At 46.7% G+C, this 19,489-nt stretch overlaps 1 protein-coding gene across 1 annotated transcript in view; it reads left to right on the top strand.

The window, feature by feature from the left end:
* The window catches only part of MPP1 (MAGUK p55 scaffold protein 1), a 39,158-nt gene that overhangs the window by 17,758 nt on the left and 1,911 nt on the right, over positions 1-19,489 (top strand). Inside the window, exons 2-11 of the mRNA XM_036415755.2 lie at positions 1,741-1,884; positions 2,901-2,979; positions 5,334-5,419; positions 7,306-7,374; positions 10,430-10,626; positions 12,272-12,378; positions 15,034-15,114; positions 17,510-17,590; positions 18,438-18,640; positions 18,889-18,963. Coding sequence (XP_036271648.1) covers positions 1,741-1,884; positions 2,901-2,979; positions 5,334-5,419; positions 7,306-7,374; positions 10,430-10,626; positions 12,272-12,378; positions 15,034-15,114; positions 17,510-17,590; positions 18,438-18,640; positions 18,889-18,963 — 1,122 coding nt within the window. The remainder of the gene's footprint in view (positions 1-1,740; positions 1,885-2,900; positions 2,980-5,333; positions 5,420-7,305; positions 7,375-10,429; positions 10,627-12,271; positions 12,379-15,033; positions 15,115-17,509; positions 17,591-18,437; positions 18,641-18,888; positions 18,964-19,489) is intronic.

Genomic DNA, 19,489 nt, shown 5'->3' with positions numbered 1-19,489 from the left:
GTACAACGATTGAAATTTCTTTTGAGAGCCACATTTTTTAAACTTAAACTTCTTCTAACGCCACTTCTTCAAAATAGACTCACCCAGGCCGTGGTATTTTGTGGAAGGGCCACACTCAAGGGGCCAAAGAGCTGCACGTGGCTCGAGAGCTTCAGTTTGCCAACCATGGGCCTAAACGACCGAAGGACCAGTCAACTGGTTGCTATGACTTGCACTGACCACCAGGGGGCAGATTCTCTGACCAGTAGGTTAGCTTGCTGCTGGGGTCCAGCCAGTCAGGACTGGGCGAGACAGGCCGGACATGCCCTAGAGCCAACCTCCCACAGTCCCTCTCCGGCCTCTAAAATATTCTAATTAATTTGCTTTCAATGTGCACCGGGCCTCTAGTTTCTTTAGAGCCTCAGAGGTGGTTTGTGAGAAACTGATGGTAACCTGAATCACGTTTCCTGCTGTGTGACCCAGAGCATCAGGAAGCAAAGGGGGATCTAACCAGTTTGGCTCAGTGGATAGAGTGTCGGCCTGAGATAAGGGTCCCAGGTTCGATTCCGGTCAAGGGCTTGTACCTTGGTTGCGGGTACATCCCCAGAAGAGAATGTGCAGGAGGCAGCTGACCGATGTTTCTAACTCTCTATCCCTCTCCCCTCCTCTCCGTAAAGAAATCATATATATATTTAAAGGACTTAAAGAGGGAAGAGCAGTTGGGTCTGATCTCACCAGAGCTCTTGGCACTGGAGAGGCGCTTATTTTTTTAAAAAAATATATTTTTATTGATTTTGTACAGAGAGGAAGGGAGAGAGATAGAGAGCTAGAAACATCGATGAGAGAGAGTCATCGATCAGCTGCCTCTTGCACACCCCCCCACCGGGGATATGCCCGCAACCAAGGTACATGCCCTTGACCGGAATCGAACCCGGGACCTCTCAGTCCCCAAGCCGACGCTCTATCCATTGAGCCAAACCGATTTCGGCTGGAGAGGCACTTATTATCGGAATGGGAAAGGTCGCACCATCCGTGCTCACTTCTCTGCGTTACTGAGGCTTTCCCACCACAGCTGTCCGCTCTCCTCCTCCCATTCTGAGTTAACCCCCTTGGCCCTTCACTATGGAGTGTGTGCGTGTGTGTGTGTGTGTGTGTGTGTGTGTGTGTGTGTGTGTGTGCGCACGCGCGCGCGCGCCCCATGTCAGTACACAGCCCCTTACCAGGAGCTCTTGGGGCCCAATGTGCATTAGAAATCACAGCTTTCCTGGCTGTGTTCTCCTTTTTTAATCCTCCCAGCAGGGCAGTACCCTGCAAATCAAACACATTAATATTTCTGCAGAGAGCTGAATCAACATGTCTATTAAGTTGGCTAAATAAAGCTTCCAGACAGCTTCGCATAAATTCAAAGAGATTGGATGCCAAACTCAGCACTGTTGGTTGTCAGAGCCTTGGGGTTTAATTTTTTAAAAATATACTTTTATTAATTTCAGAAAGGAAGGGAGAGGGAGAGAGAGACATCAATGATGAGAGAGAATCATTGATTGACTGCCTCCGGCACGCCCCCTACTGAGGATCAAGTCCACAACCCGGCATGTGCCCAGACCAGGAATCGAACCGTGACCTTCTGGTTCACAGGTCAATGCTCAACCACTGAGCCACACCGGCCGGCCATGGGTTTTAGAATTGCTATTACAGACTGACCTAGTGGGGGGGATCTCTGCTGCTTACTTCACACATTGCTCTGTTGTTTTGATGGGACAGGCCGTGAAGCACCAGTTGAATGCCGTGACCGAGGACATGTATACCGATGGGCCTGCTGCCCCGGGTAGCCCTACCCAGGCTAAGGGGCAGGAGATGCGGAAGGTGCGACTCATCCAGTTCGAGAAGGTCACCGAGGAGCCTATGGTAACCCCTTGTCCTTTTACCCGCTGCTTACTCTCAACCACATACGTCACTGGGCCCCAAGAGGAAACTCAGAAGCTGAGTTAGGGGAGCAGCCAGCTGTCACATAGTCTGTCTCCATCTCAAGTTCCTCCTCCATGCAGGCTTCATGCCGTTCTAGTTGAGGAGCACCCCATGTATAGATGCAAAATCTTTCTCCTGAAACATTGCCTTACAACCAAGATTACTATACCCAGAAAAGCTATCATTCAGAATTGAAGGTCAGATAAAGAACTTCATACATTAAAAAAAAAAAAAAAAAAAGCTAAAGGAGTTCATCACCGCTAAACCAGAATTATATGAAATGCTGAAAGGTATTCTTTAAGAAGAGGAAGAAGAAGAAAAAAGTAAAGATAAAAATTATGAACAACAAATATGTATCTAAAAGTGAATCTAAAAACCAAGGGAATAAAAAATCTGATGTACAGTATTAACTGGAGAATATAATAGAATCAGGGGCATAGAAAGGGTGTGAACTGACAATTCTCAGCAGGGGGAGTGGGGGTGCGGGAAGAGACTGAACAAAAAGTGTACACCTGCTGAAACCGGTTTGGCTCAGTGGATAGAGCATCAGCCTGCGGACTGAAGGGTCCCAGGTTCGATTCCAGTCAAGGGCATGTACCTTGGTTGTGGGCACATCCCTGGTAGGGGGTATGCAGGAGGCAGCTGATCGATGTTTCTCTCTTATTGATGTTTCTAACTATCCCTCTCCCTTCCTCTCTGTAAAAGATCAATAAAATATATACTTTTTAAAAACGTATACCTATGGAGGATAGTGGCGGGGTGGGGGGTGGAGGCAGAGGGTGGGATAGGAACCTGGTGGAGGGGAGATATGGAGGGAAAAAGAGGAACAATTGTAAGAATCTGAACAATAAAGATTTATTAAAATAAAATAAAATAAAAATTGCCTTAAATGGTCTTCAAAATAACCTCCGAAAGAGCTTAAAGTAAAGCATTCTGCACCGTTGTCTCTGTTTCAGGGAATCACACTGAAGCTGAACGAAAAGCAGTCCTGTACGGTGGCGAGGATTCTTCATGGCGGCATGATTCACAGACAAGGTACTCTGCGGGGTTCCTAGATTGTGTCACTCACCTCAGTGGTGAGGGACGTGAAGCTTATAATCTTCAAAACCAGGAGCATTTTTGGGCCCTAGCCTGTGTAGGTCAGTAGTAGAGCTTCAGTCCTGGCAATGAAGGGTCATGGGTTCGATTCCCGGTCAAGGGCATGCACCTCGGTTGCAGGATTGATCCCTGCCTCCAGTCAGCCTGCATGTGGCAGGCAACCAACCAATTGATGTGTCTCTCTCACATCGATGTGTGTCTCTCTCTCCACTTCCAATATCTCTAAAAATCAAGGAGGATAATATCCTTGGGTAAGGATTAACAACAACAAAAAACCCAGCATTTTTTTATGTGTGCCAAAAGATTATTTGTGGCTTAATAACTGGCTTTTTAGAATAATTGAGTGATAAACTCTTCATATGAATTGCTCAGTGCTTATACACCCATTTATATACACGGGCCCAAGGGGATCAGGCTGAAACCAGCCCTCCGACATCCCCTGAGGGGTCCCGGATTGCGAGAGGGTGCAGACCACCCCATCAGTGCACAATTGGGGCCAAGGAGGGACTGAAGGAAGGCTTCAGGGCATGTCTGGCCCATCTCACCCAGTCCCGATTGTCTGGACCCCAGCAGCAAGCTAATCTACCTGTTGGGTGTCTGGCCTCTGGTGGTCAGTGCGTGTCATAGCAACTGGTCGAATGGTCGGACACTTAGCATATTGGGCTTTTATTATATAGAATACCAATATTTTCCCATTTAATATTTGAGCAATTATTGTATACAACCCATTGCATTAGAATTTGAGTACAGAGTAGTGAAGAAAACAGACCATCTATACCTCCTGGAGCTCACAGTTAAATTGAGCAAATAGACATTAAACATTAGCTCCTACCCTTTTATGTACAGCTTTGTATCTGGGGTGTCACAAATATTGGTCAGCACTCTTCACATAGAATCTAAATACTGGTGAGCTTTACCATAAGGTAACATTTGGGGGTTTTAACTAAACAACAAAGAAATATCGAACTTTCTGGCGAATGAGGAGAACCGTGTACTTTGCCTTACATTGTTATTATTTTTAGTGGGATCTCTAATTACAGGGAAGTTTGAGGATGAGGTGCTTTCATTTATTTATTTTTATTATTTTTAAAAATCCTCACTCGAGGACATGTTGAGAGAGAGAGAGAGAGAGAGAGAGAGAGAGAGAGAGAGAGAAACATCAATGTGAGAGAGAAACATCAATCAATTGGTTGCCTCCCGTACATGCCCCGACCGGAGATGGTAACCACAACCTAGGTATGTGCCCGGACAGGGAATCAAACGTGCAGCCCTTCAACCACCTGAACTACCTGGTCAGGGCAAGGGCAAGGTGCTTTTATTCTGCTGTCGGAGTACTGAGGTCAGGGAGGGTGTGATAATCAAACCATGAAGTACTTGCCTTGATACATTCCTCAAGGGAAACAAAAGAACATTCATGGTTGAATTGTGTAAAATTCTGTATTTTATACTATCCTCTAGGTTAGGGGTGTCGAACTCAATCAGAGAAGGGGCCAAAATCTAAAATCCAGCCTAAATCGCGGGCCGAATGGTTTACTGAACAGTCATAAACTGTCATTGTGATGGAAACGCAGCGGAGTGCAGTGATGACAGCGCGGTGCGGGCCACATTGCAAGGCCTGGCAGGACGGATTTGGCCCGCGGGCCTTGTGTTTGACACATGTGCTCTAGGTCATGGTTTCTTTTCTGTGGTTTCCTTTTTAAAAAATATATATTGATTTTTTTACAGATAGAAAGGGAGAGGGATAGTGAGTTAGAAACATCGATGAGAGAGAAACATCAACCAGCTGCCTCTTGCACACCCCCTACTGGGGATGTGCCCGCAACCAAGGTACATGCCCTTGACCGGAATTGAACCTGGGACCCTTCAATCCTCAGGCTGACGCTCTATCCACTGAGCCAAACTGGTCAGGGCTAGTTTCCTTTTAAAAAATATTTTTTAAAATTGATTTCAGAGAGGAAGGGAGAGGGAGAGAGTTAGAAACATCAATGATGAGAATCATTGATTAGTTGCCTCCTGCACGCCCCCTACTGGGGACCAAGCCCACAACCCAGGCACGTGCCCTGACCAGGAATCCAATCATGACCTCCTGGCTCTCAGGTCAATGCTCAACCACTGAGCCACACCAGCCAGGCTGAACATTTATTCTACGCAAAAAAATTTTTTTTCTATTAGTTTCCATTCGATATTATTCTATGTTAGTTTCAGGTCTGCAGCGTAGAGATTAGACAATCATATGCTTTACAGGGTTGAACATTGATTCTTTTGTGGACTGATTTTTCATTTCACGGCAGGTTCCCTTCACGTGGGGGATGAGATCCTAGAAATCAATGGTACAAACGTGACCAATCACTCGGTAGATCAGCTGCAGAAGGCAATGGTGGGTATTTGCTATATCATTGTCCTCATTGGTGTCGGTGTGCCTCATTCTTTCTGTCCGAGTATTTGTATCTCATGGAGAAAACCATTCGCAATGTTTATCCTGTGCAAGAAATGAGTTCTCTGCTTGCATTTAGTAAACTTCTCAAACAAGGCAAATAGCACAGAGCATCTGTCTAGAAAGAACGTTGGCCTGGCTGGCAGAAGGCATTGGTCTGTAATGACAGCTCAGAATCCCTGCCTTTCTTTATTCTAGCCCTGTGATTTTTGAGCAAGTGAGTTAACGTCTCCAAGTCATCTGTAAAATGAAGATAGTAACTCCTATTCTTATGTCATGGATTTGTTATGCAGAGCAAATGGGATATTCTTTTTTTTTTTTTTTTTAATATATTTCATTGATTTTTTTACAGAGAGGAAGAGAGAGGGATAGAGAGCCAGAAACATTGATGAGAGAGAAACATCGATCAGCTGCCTCCTGCACACCCCACTGGGGATGTGCCCACAACCAAGGCACATGCCCCTGACCAGAATCGAACCCGGGACCCTTGAGTCTGCAGGCCGACGCTCTATCCACTGAGCCAAACCGGCTAGGGCAACAGTAAACATTTTTTTTTTAAACAACCCATGGGGCCCTGACTGGTTTGGCTTGGTGGATAGAGCATTGGCCTGCGGACTCACGGGTCCCAAGTTCCGATCAAGGGTATGTACTTTGGTTGCGGGCACATCCTCAGGGGGGGCGGGGGTTGCAGGAGGCAGCTCATCGATGTTTCTCTCTCATCGATGTTTCTAACTCTCTCTTCCTCTCCCTTCCTCTCTGTAAAAAATCAATAAAATATATATTTTTTTAAATTAAAAAAAAAAAAAAAAACAGCCATGGGTGGTTGGGTGTCATTGGCCACCGCAGCAGAAGCCACACCTGGGCACTGCGAGACGCTAGGTACTTGCCTGGAAACGAATCAGAGAACAGCAACCCGGGAGGAAGTGTCATTTGAAAACCAAAATGCGTTTTTTTCACTTGAGACAGAAATGAGGAAACGGAACCTTGGAGAGTTCTGAAACTTGCCCACAATCACATGGCTTTTAAGAATTTGATTGCAGCCCTAGCCGGTTTGGCTCAGTGGATAGAGTGTCGGCCTGTGAACTGAAAGGTCCCGGGTTCGATTCCCGTCAAGGGCACATTCCTGGGTTGTGGACTGGATCCCCAGTGGGGCATGCAGGAGGCAGCAGATCCATGATTCTCTCTCTCTCATCATGGATGTTTCTATCTCTCTCTCCCTTCCTCTCTGAAATCAATAAAAAATATGTTAAAAATCATTTGCTTTCATCAAAACTCCTAGTGTAGACTTCTGGTTCTGACCAAGATGGAGAACAGGCACCATACATATCCTGCCTCTTGAAATGACCCAATCTCAAATGCCCAGACCCTTAATGACAGAACTCCAAGGTACTGGAAGCAAAACCTGGCAGAACCAAAAGAAGAAAAATACAAATCCATGATTATAATCCAAGATTTCACTATCTTTCTCTTTTCTTAAAATATATTTTATTGATTTTTTGCCGAAACCGGTTTGGCTCAGTGATAGAGCGTCCGTTTGCGGACTGAAAGGTCCTGGGTTCGATTCCAGTCAAGGACATGTACCTTGGTTGCGGACACATCCTCGGTGGGGTTGTGCAGGAGGCAGCTGGTCGATGTTTCTCTCTCATCGACGTTTCTGGCTCTCTGTCTCTCTCCCTTCCTCTCTGTAGAAAATCAATAAAATATTTTTTTAAAAATGGCAGTTGGGAAAAGAAACACATGGGACTCTGAGGGGGGAGATGACTTTATGAAACCCCAAATCATCCGCGTTCGTTTTCCTTAACATTTATTTCCCCTTTCTTTTTTTATAGAAAGAAACCAAAGGAATCATCTCATTAAAAGTAATTCCCAACCAGCAAAACCGTCTTCCTGCATTACAGGTGGGTGTGCTCCGTTGTGGTGATGGCAGGATTCAGGCCCAGTGTTGAGATGTGATTGAAATGGTATGATTGTATTGAAAATATTTTAAAAAATAGATTTTTTTTTATTGACTTCAGAGCAGAAGGGAGAGGGAGAGAGAGAAAAACATCAATGATGAGAATCACTGATCGGCTGCCTCCTGCACACCCCCTACTGGGGATCAAGCCCACAACCCGGGCATGTGACCTGACTGGGAATTGAACCGTGACCTCCTGGTTCATTGGTTGATGCTCAACCACTGAGCCATGCCAGCCAGGCATAACTATATATCTTACAGATATAGTTGGTGCTCTCTGAACTAAGCTAACATCTACCGGCAGGGTTGGTACTTTGCTGCCTGTTTGCAATGAATTCTAAAGAAAGGGGTAATCTCCTTATTCCACAATCCCAAGAAGAAAACAGGTGAGGAGAATGAAGAATTCATTCCTAGGAGGGAAAACACACATGGCAGTAAACATGTGAAAACATATCCAATGCTGCCATCGAAGAGAGAAATAGCTCGGACAGGACGGGGCCTTGGCAGATGAATTGTGGGAGGAGTTTGGTTTGGTTTATTTATTTTGTTAAATAACTTGAAGTTTCTACTACAGATTATTGTGACAAGTTCAGAGGCTTTAATAGACATATCAGTGTTCATAGTTTTATTTTCTTGTGTTGCGTTTGGTAAATTGTGTTTTTCCAGTGATTTGTCAAAAGTATTGGTGTGAAATTGTTCATAAAAATCGTATAACCTTTTATTTTTTTTATTTTTTTTAATATATTTTATTGATATTTTACAGAGAGGAAGGGAGAGAGATAGAGAGCTAGAAACATCGATGAGGGAGAAACATTGACCAGCTGCCTCTTGCACACCCCCTACCGGGGATGTGCCCGCAACCAAGGTACATGCCCTTGACCGGAATCGAACCCGGGACCTTTCAGTCCGCAGACTGACACTCTACCACTGAGCCAAACCGGTTTCGGCAAAAAAAAAAAATCATATAACCTTTTAAACAGCTCTGGGATCTCTACTGGGAAATGGTATCTTCTCTCTTTTCTTTTTTTTTAAATATATTTTTATTGATTTCAGAGAGGAGGAGAGCGAGAGATAGAAACATCAATGATGAGAATCATTGACTGGCTGCCTCCTGCATGCCCCCTACTGGGGATCAAGCCCGCAACCTGGGCATGTGCCCTTGGCCGGAATCGAACCTGGGACCCTTCTATCTGCAGGCAGACGCTCTATCCACTGAGCCAAACGAGCTAGGGCTCTTCTCTTCTTAATTGGCCTTGCTAGGTTCTTAATTTCGTGATTCTTTAAAGAACCGCTTTTGCCTTTGTTGATCCTCTCAACTCTTGTCTGATTTGTTTCTGCTCTTTATTATTTTTCTTCTTTCTTTGGCTTAGATATGCACCCCTAATCTTCCTCCCCGAGGAAGATTATGTATAAATACATATTTTTTAAAAAAATATCAAGTATGCCCAAACCGGTTTGGCTCAGTGGTAGAGCGTCGGTCTGCGGACTGGAAGGTCCCAGGTTCGATTCTGGTCAGGGGCATGTATCAATACGTTGGTTGCGGGCACATCCCCAGTAGGGGGTGTGCAAGAGGCAGCTGGTCGATGTTTCTCTCTCATTGACGTTTCTAGCTCTCTATTTCTCTCCCTTCCTCTCTGTAAAAAATCAATAAAATATATTAAAAAAATAAAATAAAATAAAATAAAATAAAATAAAATAAAGGGCGTCACTCTGGTTAAAAAAATATATATATATCAAGTGTGCTAGGTGTTGTTTTTGTTGACCGATATTCTCATTTAATGTTATATCAGCAGCATTTTTCAAAGGCTTTCAATATTCTTCTACACGTTGATTTTTATAGGTATGTGGTCATACATTCAGTAGATGATCAAAACTTAACTAAATCCCCCATTCTTGGAAAATCAGGTTGTTTCCAGTAGTTCACCCTTATAAATAATTTTGTGGCCCTAGCTGGTTTGGCTCAGTGGTTGGAGGATCGGCCCAAGGACTCAAGGGTCCCAGGTTCGATTCCGGTCAAGGGCATGTACCTCGTTGCAGGTTCAATCCCTGCCTGCCCCCCTCCCCCTCCTGTCAGAAATCGTGTGAGCGGCAACCAGTCGATGTGTTTCTCTCACATCGATGCTTCTCTCTGGCTCTCCCTCTCTCTTCCACTCCCTTTAAAACTCAATGGAAAAATATGCGCAGGTGAGGATTAACAAAAATAAATAAATAAATAAATAAAAGGAGAAGAAAACAAATAATTCTGTGGTGAAGATATTATCTATACTTTGTAACTGACAACTTCCGCATAGAACTGGGTTGTGGGGTCAAGGGGCCATCAACTCAGACCAATAACCACAAACATGTCACCTCACAAAGGCAGCTCATACCTTGGTTGCGGGCACATCCCCGGTATTTTTTAAAATATATTTTTATTAATTTCAGAGAGGTAGGGAGAGGGAGAGAGAGGGATAGAAACATCAATGATGAGAGAGAATCATACATCAGCTGCCTCCTGCACGCCCCCTACTGGGGATTGAATCTACAAGCCAGGCCTGTGCCCGGATCAGGAACCCAACCCGGGGCCCCTTGATTCCTGGGTTGATGCTCAACTGGTGAGTGACACTGGCTGCAAGCCCCTCCTCTGCCCTGCCCTCTCCTCTCCATCCCCCTCCCCCCCTTGTCCATTCTTGCTTCTTGCCTCTGATTTATTCATTCAGTTCTGACCCTACCTTTTTTAAAAATATATATTTTTATTGTTTTCAGAGAGGAAGCGAGAGGGAGAGAGAGATAGAAACATCAACGATGAGAGAGAATCACTGATCAGCTACTTCCTGCACGCCCCCGGGCATGTACCCTTGACCAGAATCCAACCCGGGACCCTTCAGTCCACAGGCCGATGCTCTATCCACTGAGCCGAACCGGCTAGAGCCTGACCCTACTTATTTTCAGCAGAACTTTCTATCAAGTGTGCTGATGCCGGGGTTTCTCCTGAAGCTGCCCTTTGCCTTCTCTTTCAGATGTTCATGCGAGCGCAGTTCGACTACGACCCCAAAAAGGACAACCTGATTCCTTGCAAGGAGGCGGGACTGAAGTTTGCTACTGGGGACATCATCCAGATCATCAACAAGGACGACAGTAACTGGTGGCAAGGGCGCGTGGAAGGCTCTTCCAAGGAGTCAGCAGGCCTGATCCCGTCTCCTGAGCTGCAGGAATGGTGAGCCGCTTTCCCGTGGGTGGCATTGGCAGGTGGCATGGGCCCGTACCTGTCACCAGTAGTGTTTTAGCTTCCCGAACCTGTCATCCTGCGTGTAGTTTCTCTTTCTCAACCATGCCAATCTCCCAGCTTCCCTGACAGAATGAGTTGATAAGCTTACCTAGCAGGACTTTTTTTAAAATATATTTTATTGATTTTTTACAGAGAGGAAAGGAGAGAGATAGAGAGCTAGAAATGTCGATGAGAGAGAAACATTGACCAGCTGCCTCTTGCACACCCCCCACTGGCAATGTGCCTGCAACCAACGTACCGTATTTTTCGGACCATAAGACGCACCGGACCATAAGACGCACCAGTTTTTAGAGAAGGGAAATGAAGAAAAAAAGATTCTGAAACAAATAGTGTCCTAAAATATTTTATGTGCATTAAAACCCAACATCACAGTCATAAACACATGTAATCAACCCTGTAAAGTAAACAGCAGCATTTAGAACCGTTTTAGAGCCGGGCAAGCACACAGAGACCACACAGAGCCGGGCAAGTAAAAAAACTTTTTTTTAAAAGTATATGTGTAGGCTATATTTGGACCATAAGACGCAGGGACTTTTCCCCCCAACTTCTGGGGGGAAAAAAGTGCGTCTTATGGTCCGAAAAATACGGTACATGCCCTTGACCGGAATCGAACCAGGGACCTTTCAGTCCGCAGACCGACGCTCTACCACTGAGCCAAACCGGTTTCGGCGCTAGCAGGACTTTTTAAAAATATATTTTTTAAGTATATTTTTATTGATTTCAGAGAGGAAGGGAGAGATGAAAACATCAGTGATGAGAGCCAATCATCAATTGGCTGCCTCCTGCACGCCCCCTACTGGGGATGGAGCCCACAACCAGGCCACGTGCCCTGATGAGGAATCGAACCGTGACCTTCCGGTTCATAGGTTGACGCTCAACCACTGAGCTACACCGGCCGGGCTGGTGGGCCTTTACAGGATCCCCGAATAGCTCTTCATTCATCCGAGGGCCTCTGTTTCCTCAGATGCTCTCCCTGTCCCTACAAGGAGGTGGCAGCACCGGGACTGGAGCTTCCCTGCTCTCCTGCCTTGCAGGCTGGTGCCTTCCTGAGCCCTGCAGGAAACAGTCACATTGTAAATACACGCCCTTTATGCAAATTGCCAGTGCATGGAAAATGGGGCGAGAGAGAAAAAAAAAAATGCCTGGCTGGTTTGGCTCAGTTGGTAGAGCGTCAGCCTGTGGACTCTAGGGTCCCAGGTCAGGGATCTCTGACCACCCCTTTAGGCCTGATCCTGGTCCCAGATTGGAGAGGGTGCAGGCTGGGCTGAGGGACACAGCCTCCCCCCACCGCCCCCTGCCATGCACGAATTTCATGCACCTGGCCTCTAGTAAAACTTTTTTTTTATTAAGAGAGGGGCAGAGAGACAGAGAGAGGATGAGTGTTAGGGACTCACAGAGAATGAGCAGCTGGCAGAGGGTATGAAGGTTTTCGGCAAGTGCCAGGGACAGGAAGGAGCAGGTCAGGCTGGAGGTTTTGCATAGACGGGCTGGGGGGGTCACTGGGTTCTGTCAGGTGAGCGAACCCGGGCCTCCCACTGGCCTCCGCTGATGTCCTGGTCATCTTTCCTGCCAGGAGGGTGGCGAGTATGGCTCAGTCTGCTCCCAGTGAAGCCCCGAGCTGCAGCCCCTTCGGGAAGAAGAAGAAGTACAAAGACAAGTACCTGGCCAAGCACAGCGCAAGTGAGTGCCCTTGAACTTCCTGGGCTCCTCCCTGCGGGCTCCTGGCACAGGGCAGGGGGCGTGTTGCTCAGGGCAACATACGTGATGCTGAAAGCGTGCCATTTCTTCTGCTTTTTTTTTCTAATCCTCACCCGAAGATTTTTTTTTTTCCCCCACTGATTTTCAGACAGAGTAGAAGGGAGAGAGGAGGCGGGGCAGGGAGAGAGAGAGAGACATTGATTGGTTGCCTCCTGAACAACCAGGGCTGAGGATCGAACCCACAACCGAGGTATGTGCCCTTGATCAGGAATTGAACTCACGACTTTTCGGTCCACGGGCGGTGCTCTAACCACTGAGCAAACAAGGCCAGGGCATCTTCTGCTTTTCTTACTATTTGTTTTTTTAAATATATTGTTAATTGATTTCAGAGAGGAAGGGAGAGGGAGAAAGAGAGAAACATCAATGATGAGAGCGAATCATTGATTGGCTGCCTCCTTCATACCCCACTGGGGATTGAGCCTGCAACCCCGGGCATGCGTCCTGACCAGGAATCGAACTGTGACCTCCTGGTTCATAGGTCGATCGATGCTCAACGACTGAGCCACGCCGACCTGGCTCTTCTGCTTTTTTTTTATTACACTCATGTCCCCAAGTTCTCTGAGACAATGCCAGTATATACAGGGTGTCCCCCAAAGAAACATAGACACACTTTCACAGCTGATAGCTCAATGTTGAGAATGAAATGTATCTTAACAAACACTGTCTTTATAATGGGTGTATACATTTGGGGGGACACCCCATATAAAGGAAGGCCAGTGGCCTTTTCATACCAACTCATCACCCTCACCCCTCAGGTAAGCAGCTGAGCAGCCTTCCAGACCTTTCTCAGTGTGCCATTCCATCAGCACTCCCAGCCGGAAGTGCTGAACACCCCCAGAGCATGCTGTCTTCCCCAGATCTCATTCTGGCTTTTTTTTTAACCTGCCATGGTTGGGAATATAATATACTAATGTTATAAATGGATTTTCAGGAAAATTGTAGATAATCTATACTAGTAAAAGGGTAATGTGCTAATTAGACTGGGAGACCTTCCAGACTTCCTTTCAATCAAAGGCATGGTGGCTGGGCTGAGGCAGAGGTGGTTAGGGGTGAGCAGGCTGGCAGGGTGGAGGGGGAGAGAGTTGGGGGCAAACAGGTTGGCAGGGGGCAGTTGGGGTGAGCAGGCAGGCAGGGGGGCAATTGGGGGCCATCAGGCTGGCATGCAGGGGCAGTGGGGGGGCAGTTGCGGGAGAGCAGGCATGTAGGTGGGGCAGTTTGGGACAATCAAGCTGGCAAGTGGGGGCAGTTGGGGGTGATCAGGCCAGCGGGGGCAGGGGGCAGGTGGGGGCAAGCAGGCCATCAGGAAGAGTGGTTAGGGCTGATCAGGCAGGCAGGCAGGTGAGTGGTTAGGAGCCCGCAGTACCAGATTATGCGAGGGATATCCAACTGCTGGTTTAGACCCGATCTCATAGGGGTCCCAGATTGGAGAGAGTGCAGGCCGGGCTGAGGGGCACTCCATCCCCCTTCCCCCTTGCACAAATTTCATGCACTGGGCCATTAGTAAATGAATAATAATATACTACTTTTTTATTTTTTTAAATGGTATAGCCACTTTATTTTATTTATTTTAAATCCTTACCTGAAGATATTTTTCCATTGATTTTTAGAGAATGGCAGAGAGAGGGAAAGGCAGAGAGAAATATCAATGTGAAACTCATCAATTGGTTGCCTCCTGCATGCACCCCAACCAGGGCCCAGGTTGGGGAGGAGCCTGCAACTGAGGTATGTGTCCTTAATTAGAATCGAACCCTGGACCCTTCAATCCCCAGGACAGTGCTCTATCCACTGAGCCAAACCGGCTAGGGCCATCATGTCAAACTCAAAGGCTAGCACGGGCCAAATAACCAAGGTTGAAATGTGTGTAGGCCACAAAACAACAAAAGCTTCTATTTTCATAGAAACGTAGGTTTATTTTGATAGAGACATGCTGAATACAAAGGGTTGAAATACATGAGTCATCATTCACATGAAATAATAGATCATTTTAATAAAAATTAATATTTTTTCTTGAACATTAACTTACCAGACACGGAATAACTGCACAAATTAATAAGCGTCATGCAAATAAACCTATTTTTTTTTTGTTCTCCAAAAGTGAAATATTTCCTGTTGTGCACACCAAACAAGTCAGTACAAGACTAAAGACGTGGCCATCGGCTGCTAAAATATTCGCTGCTGGTATTAGTGGAAAGAAATGGTGCGTCTGAGCATAAAGCTCATAAGGGAAATGAATGCACCACGATTATAGTCATCAGTCATTAGCAAACGTTGTAGTTCTTTATTAATAATTACGTTTAACAGGACATTGTAAAATTTAAGTTATGAAATTTTTATTCAAACGTTTCTTACATATCATTATATTGGCTGGGCCGCAAACATAGTCCTTGCGGGCCACATGAGGCCCGCGGGCTGTGAGTTTGACATGCTTGGGCTAGGGCAATGATATAGCACTTATTAAACGCTTCCGTCCTGATCTGGATAAAGACGGGAGCAGGAGAGTCACAGGCAGGGAAGTCGCTGGGCGTGCTTTCTCCTGGGCTCTGGAAATGAACTTTGCCTGGTTTCCTTTGTCTCTAGTTTTTGACCAGTTGGATGTCATCTCCTACGAGGAAGTGGTTCGGCTCCCTGCGTTCAAAAGGAAGACCCTGGTGCTGATCGGTACCTTCTCCTTGCCCCTCCTGTTGCTTTGCTCGTTAAGGACCTCTCTGTCCCTGTTTTCCTGCCTGTGGTATACAATCCTTCCAACAAAAAAGAAGACAGTGAGGAAAAGAAGAAAAGAATAGAAGGGAAGTCTCTCGGGTTCTCCATATAAGGACAGACATACAGACTTTTCTAAGTTCTTACCTTACTGGGTTCACCTTACAAGTGAAACTAAACCTTACAGGTTTTCCTGCCACTAATACTTTTTAAAAATGTGTTTTTATTGATTATTAGAGAGACAGGAAGAGAGAGGGATAGAGAGAGAGAGAAACATATGTGAGATATCGATCACCTGCCTCCTGCACTCCTCACAGTGGGGATCAAGCCCGCAACCCAGGGCATGTGCCCTGACCGGGAATCGAACCAGTGACCTCCTGGTTCATGGGTTGATGCTCAACAACTGAGCATACCAGCTGGGCTGCAACTAATTCTATTAGCTAGGGTTTGGGGTTGGCCACTCCTAGCCTGAGTTTTGCTCTTTGTTCATCTGACTGACGGTAGGGGTGTTCCAGTCCTGAGCCGTTTTGTTTGTTAATCCTCACCCGAGATTATTTTTTCCATTGATTCTTTAAAAATATATATTTTTTATTGTTTTCAGAGAGGAAAGAAGAGGGGGAGAGAGAAAGAAACATCAATGATAAGAGAGAATCATGGATCAGCTGCCTCCTGCATGCCCCCTACTGGGGATCAAGCCCACAACCTGGGCTTGTGCCCTTGGCCGGAATTGAACCCGGGACCCTTCAGTCCACAGGCCAATGCTCTATCCACTGAGCCAAACTGGCTAGGGCTCAGTTGATTTTTTTTAGAGAGAGTGGAAGCAGGGGATGAGTTGGAAGGGGGCAGGGGGAGAGAGAGCAACATCAACGTGAGAGAGACACATCCATCAATTGGCTGCCTCCCACACTCCAACTGGGGCCAAGAACGGATCCTGCAACCCAGGCACATGCCTTTGACTGGGAATCGAACCCACAGCCCTTTGGTCCAAGGGCTGACACTTTTGACTGAGCCAAACCAGCAAGGGCCGTCCTGTGCTTTTTTCAAAGTATATGTGTTAGAGTGCTTCGTTAGTAACATAAGCTCTTTAGTCATCCACATGAGCTCTGGCCTTGAGATAAAATGAGTCTTTGCTCCACACCCAGGTATGTGGACCTTGGGTCTGGTGGGTGATTCATCACAATTAAATATTAGTTGGTTAGAAGATCTGTATTAGGTTTCGGTGAAATTTCCAGTGAAGACACCAGCTTCAATCCAACAGTATTCATCGGGAGAGCTCAGTACAGCTATCCTTAGAAAATAGAAACCCTCGTATGTGGAAGGAACAGTTATGGTCTGAGTCCTGGCCCTCAGCCTTAGGAAGAGCCTTCTTCCCCAACTGGGACACAAGGGCCTGGAGCCTCAAATCCCCCTGCACCTAAAGCAGACATGGGGAACCTTTTTTCTGCAAAGGGCCATTTGGATATTTATGACATCACTAGAGGCCTGGTGCATGACATTCGTGCACTTGTGTGTGTGGGGGGGTGGTCCCTCAGCCCAGCCTGCACCCTCTCGCAGTCTGGTACCCCTCAGGACCCCTTCTGGCTGAGTGGCACTTCTCCTGTGGGAGCACACTGACCACCAGGGGGCAGCTCCTGCGTTGAGCGTCTGCCCCCTAGTGGCCAGTGCGCATCATAGCGATCAGTAATTCCACCTTTTGGTCAATTTGCATATTAGGGTTTTATTTTTTTTTAAATATATTTTAAAATATATAGCCCCATACTGGGGATATGCCCGCAACCAAAATATATAGGGTTTTATTATTATTTTTTTTAATATATTTTAAAATATATAGTCCCCTACTGGGGATATGCCCGCAACCAAAATATATAGCATAGCCCCCTACTGGGGATATGCCTGCAACCAATGTACATGCCCTTGACCAGAATCGAACTTGGGACCTTTCAGTCCGCAGGCCGACGCTCTATCCACTGAGCCAAACCGGTTTCAGCATATATTAGGGTTTTATTATATAGGATTTGCAGGCGATACAAAATTATCTACTTAAAAATTAGGCTGCTATATTTTATCAAACATTTCATTAACTCACCCCTAATGCTTTGGCAGGGCCAGACCAAATGATTTCACGGGCCTAATACGGCCCGAGGGCTGGAGGTTCCCCACCCCTGTGCTTAAGGAACGCTTGCCTCTGACCCCAACTCAGAGGCTATGCGGACTTCCTTCCACCTGCAGGCAATTGCAGGCCTGGGAGAGGAAAGCCATGTCCTATTCCTACTACCGTCCCCTCCTTTCTCTCTGGGGAAAGACATGGAAGGCTTCCTGAAAATCAGCAACGTGGATTCTCTGTCCTCCTCCGCAGGAGCCAGTGGCGTAGGTCGCAGCCATATTAAGAACGCCCTGCTCAGCCAGAACCCGGAGAAGTTTGAGTACCCAGCCCCGTGTAAGTAGCTCTGGGGACTCGGAGGGCAAGTAGGAGCACTCTCCCATCCGAGAGACGGTGATGGTCCTTTTTTGGTGATTTCATTTGAAATGTTTCATCATAAAAACAAAACACAATTTAGGCAAGATACAGATTTGTACCCATAATCGTTCCAACTAACAATGTAACTGTGTGTTTTGTTTTTGTTTTAAATATATTTTATTGATTTTTTACAGAGAGGAAGAGAGAGGGATAGAAACATCGATGAGAGAGAAACATCGACCAGCTGCCTCTTGCACACTCCCTACAGGGGATGTGCCCGCAACCAATGTACATGCCCTTGACTGGAATCAAACCCTGGACCTTTCAGTCCGCAGACAGACGCTCTATCCACTGAGCCAAACCGGTTTCGGCTTTCTTTTCTTTTTTAATGTGTTTTCATTGCTTTCAGAGAGAGGAAGGGAGAGGGAGACAGAGAGAGAAACATCGATGATGAGAGCGAATCATGGATTGGTTGCCTCCTGCACGTCCCACCCTGGGAATCGAGCCTGCAACCCGGGCCTGTGCCCTGACCGGGAATCGAACCGTCACCTCCTGGTTCCTAGGTTGATGCTCAACCACTGAGCCACACTGGCCCGGCTGATAGGAATTTTTTATGTTGGGCTTCGCCTTCTGAAGGTTAAACGTGTTCTGGGTGGGTAGGGGATTTCCTGATCCGCATCATCTCCTATGGCCAGCCCTTAAGGATCCCGTGGGAGAAAACCACCTACTAAGCTCTGCGCCACAGGCAGTGAGGGTTTCAGTCCAGACGCCGTTGTCTGTGGCGAGGACCCCGGGTGTGTCAGGGGCCGGGGCTTCTTGTGCGCAGATACCACACGGCCGCCCAAGAAGAACGAGGAGGACGGAAAGGAGTACCACTTCATCTCCACGGAGGAGATGAGCAGGAGCATCTCTGCCAACGAGTTCTTGGAGTTTGGCAGCTACCAGGGCAACATGTTCGGCACCAAGTTTGAAACGGTGCACCGGATCCACGAGCAGAACAAGATCGCCATTCTGGACATCGAGCCGCAGGTGGGTCGGCACCGAAAGGCAGGCGCGTGGGCATGGGGGACGCTGAAGAGCAACGCTGATGGGCATGTCTGGGGAGCTCAGAGGTGCTTCAGCTACTCCCAGCGGGTCAGCAGGAAGAACAGGAGGACAGGAAGTGATAGAAATAGGACTGGGCGTGGTGATGCCCAGAGATGCTTACTGGAAGGAATGCATGGGGACAGCTGACTACGTTTTAAAATCTTTTCTTCCTTCCCCTTCCTCTTTTCTAGACTCTCAAGATTGTCCGGACAGCAGAACTGTCACCTTTCATTGTGTTTATCGCACCCACTGACCAGGGCACTCAGGTGGGAAGGAGGGGGTAGTACAGGGTGGAGAGGGGTTAACTCTCCTTTTTTATTTTTTAAAAATATATTTTATTGCTTTTTTACAGAGGAAGGGAGAGAGATAGAGAGCTAGAAACATCGATGAAAGAGAAACGCGAAAGAGAAACATCGATCAGCTGCCTCCTGCACAACCCCCACTGGGGATGTGCCCCCAACCAGGGTACATGCCCTTGCCCGGAATCGAACTCGGGACCCTTCAGTCCGCAGGCTGCTCTATCCACTGAGCCACACCGGTTTGGGCCATGTCAGACTCTTGAGGGCCATTTGTATTGCCTTTTATATATACACTGAGTGGCCAGATTATGATCTCTGAATGCATAATAATCTGGCCACTCTGTGTGTGTGTGTGTGTGTGTGTATATATATATATATATATATATATATATATATATATATCCCTAACCTCTAACCCCCAGCATAGCTCCCCAAATGAATACCATATATTCACCTGGTGCATGAATTTGTGCATGGGTGGTATCCGATCAGC

Source organism: Pipistrellus kuhlii, unplaced genomic scaffold, assembly GCF_014108245.1.
Source record: "Pipistrellus kuhlii isolate mPipKuh1 unplaced genomic scaffold, mPipKuh1.p scaffold_m20_p_51, whole genome shotgun sequence".
Taxonomy (NCBI): Eukaryota; Metazoa; Chordata; class Mammalia; order Chiroptera; family Vespertilionidae; genus Pipistrellus; species Pipistrellus kuhlii.
This window is presented reverse-complemented; position numbering and strand designations above follow the sequence as displayed.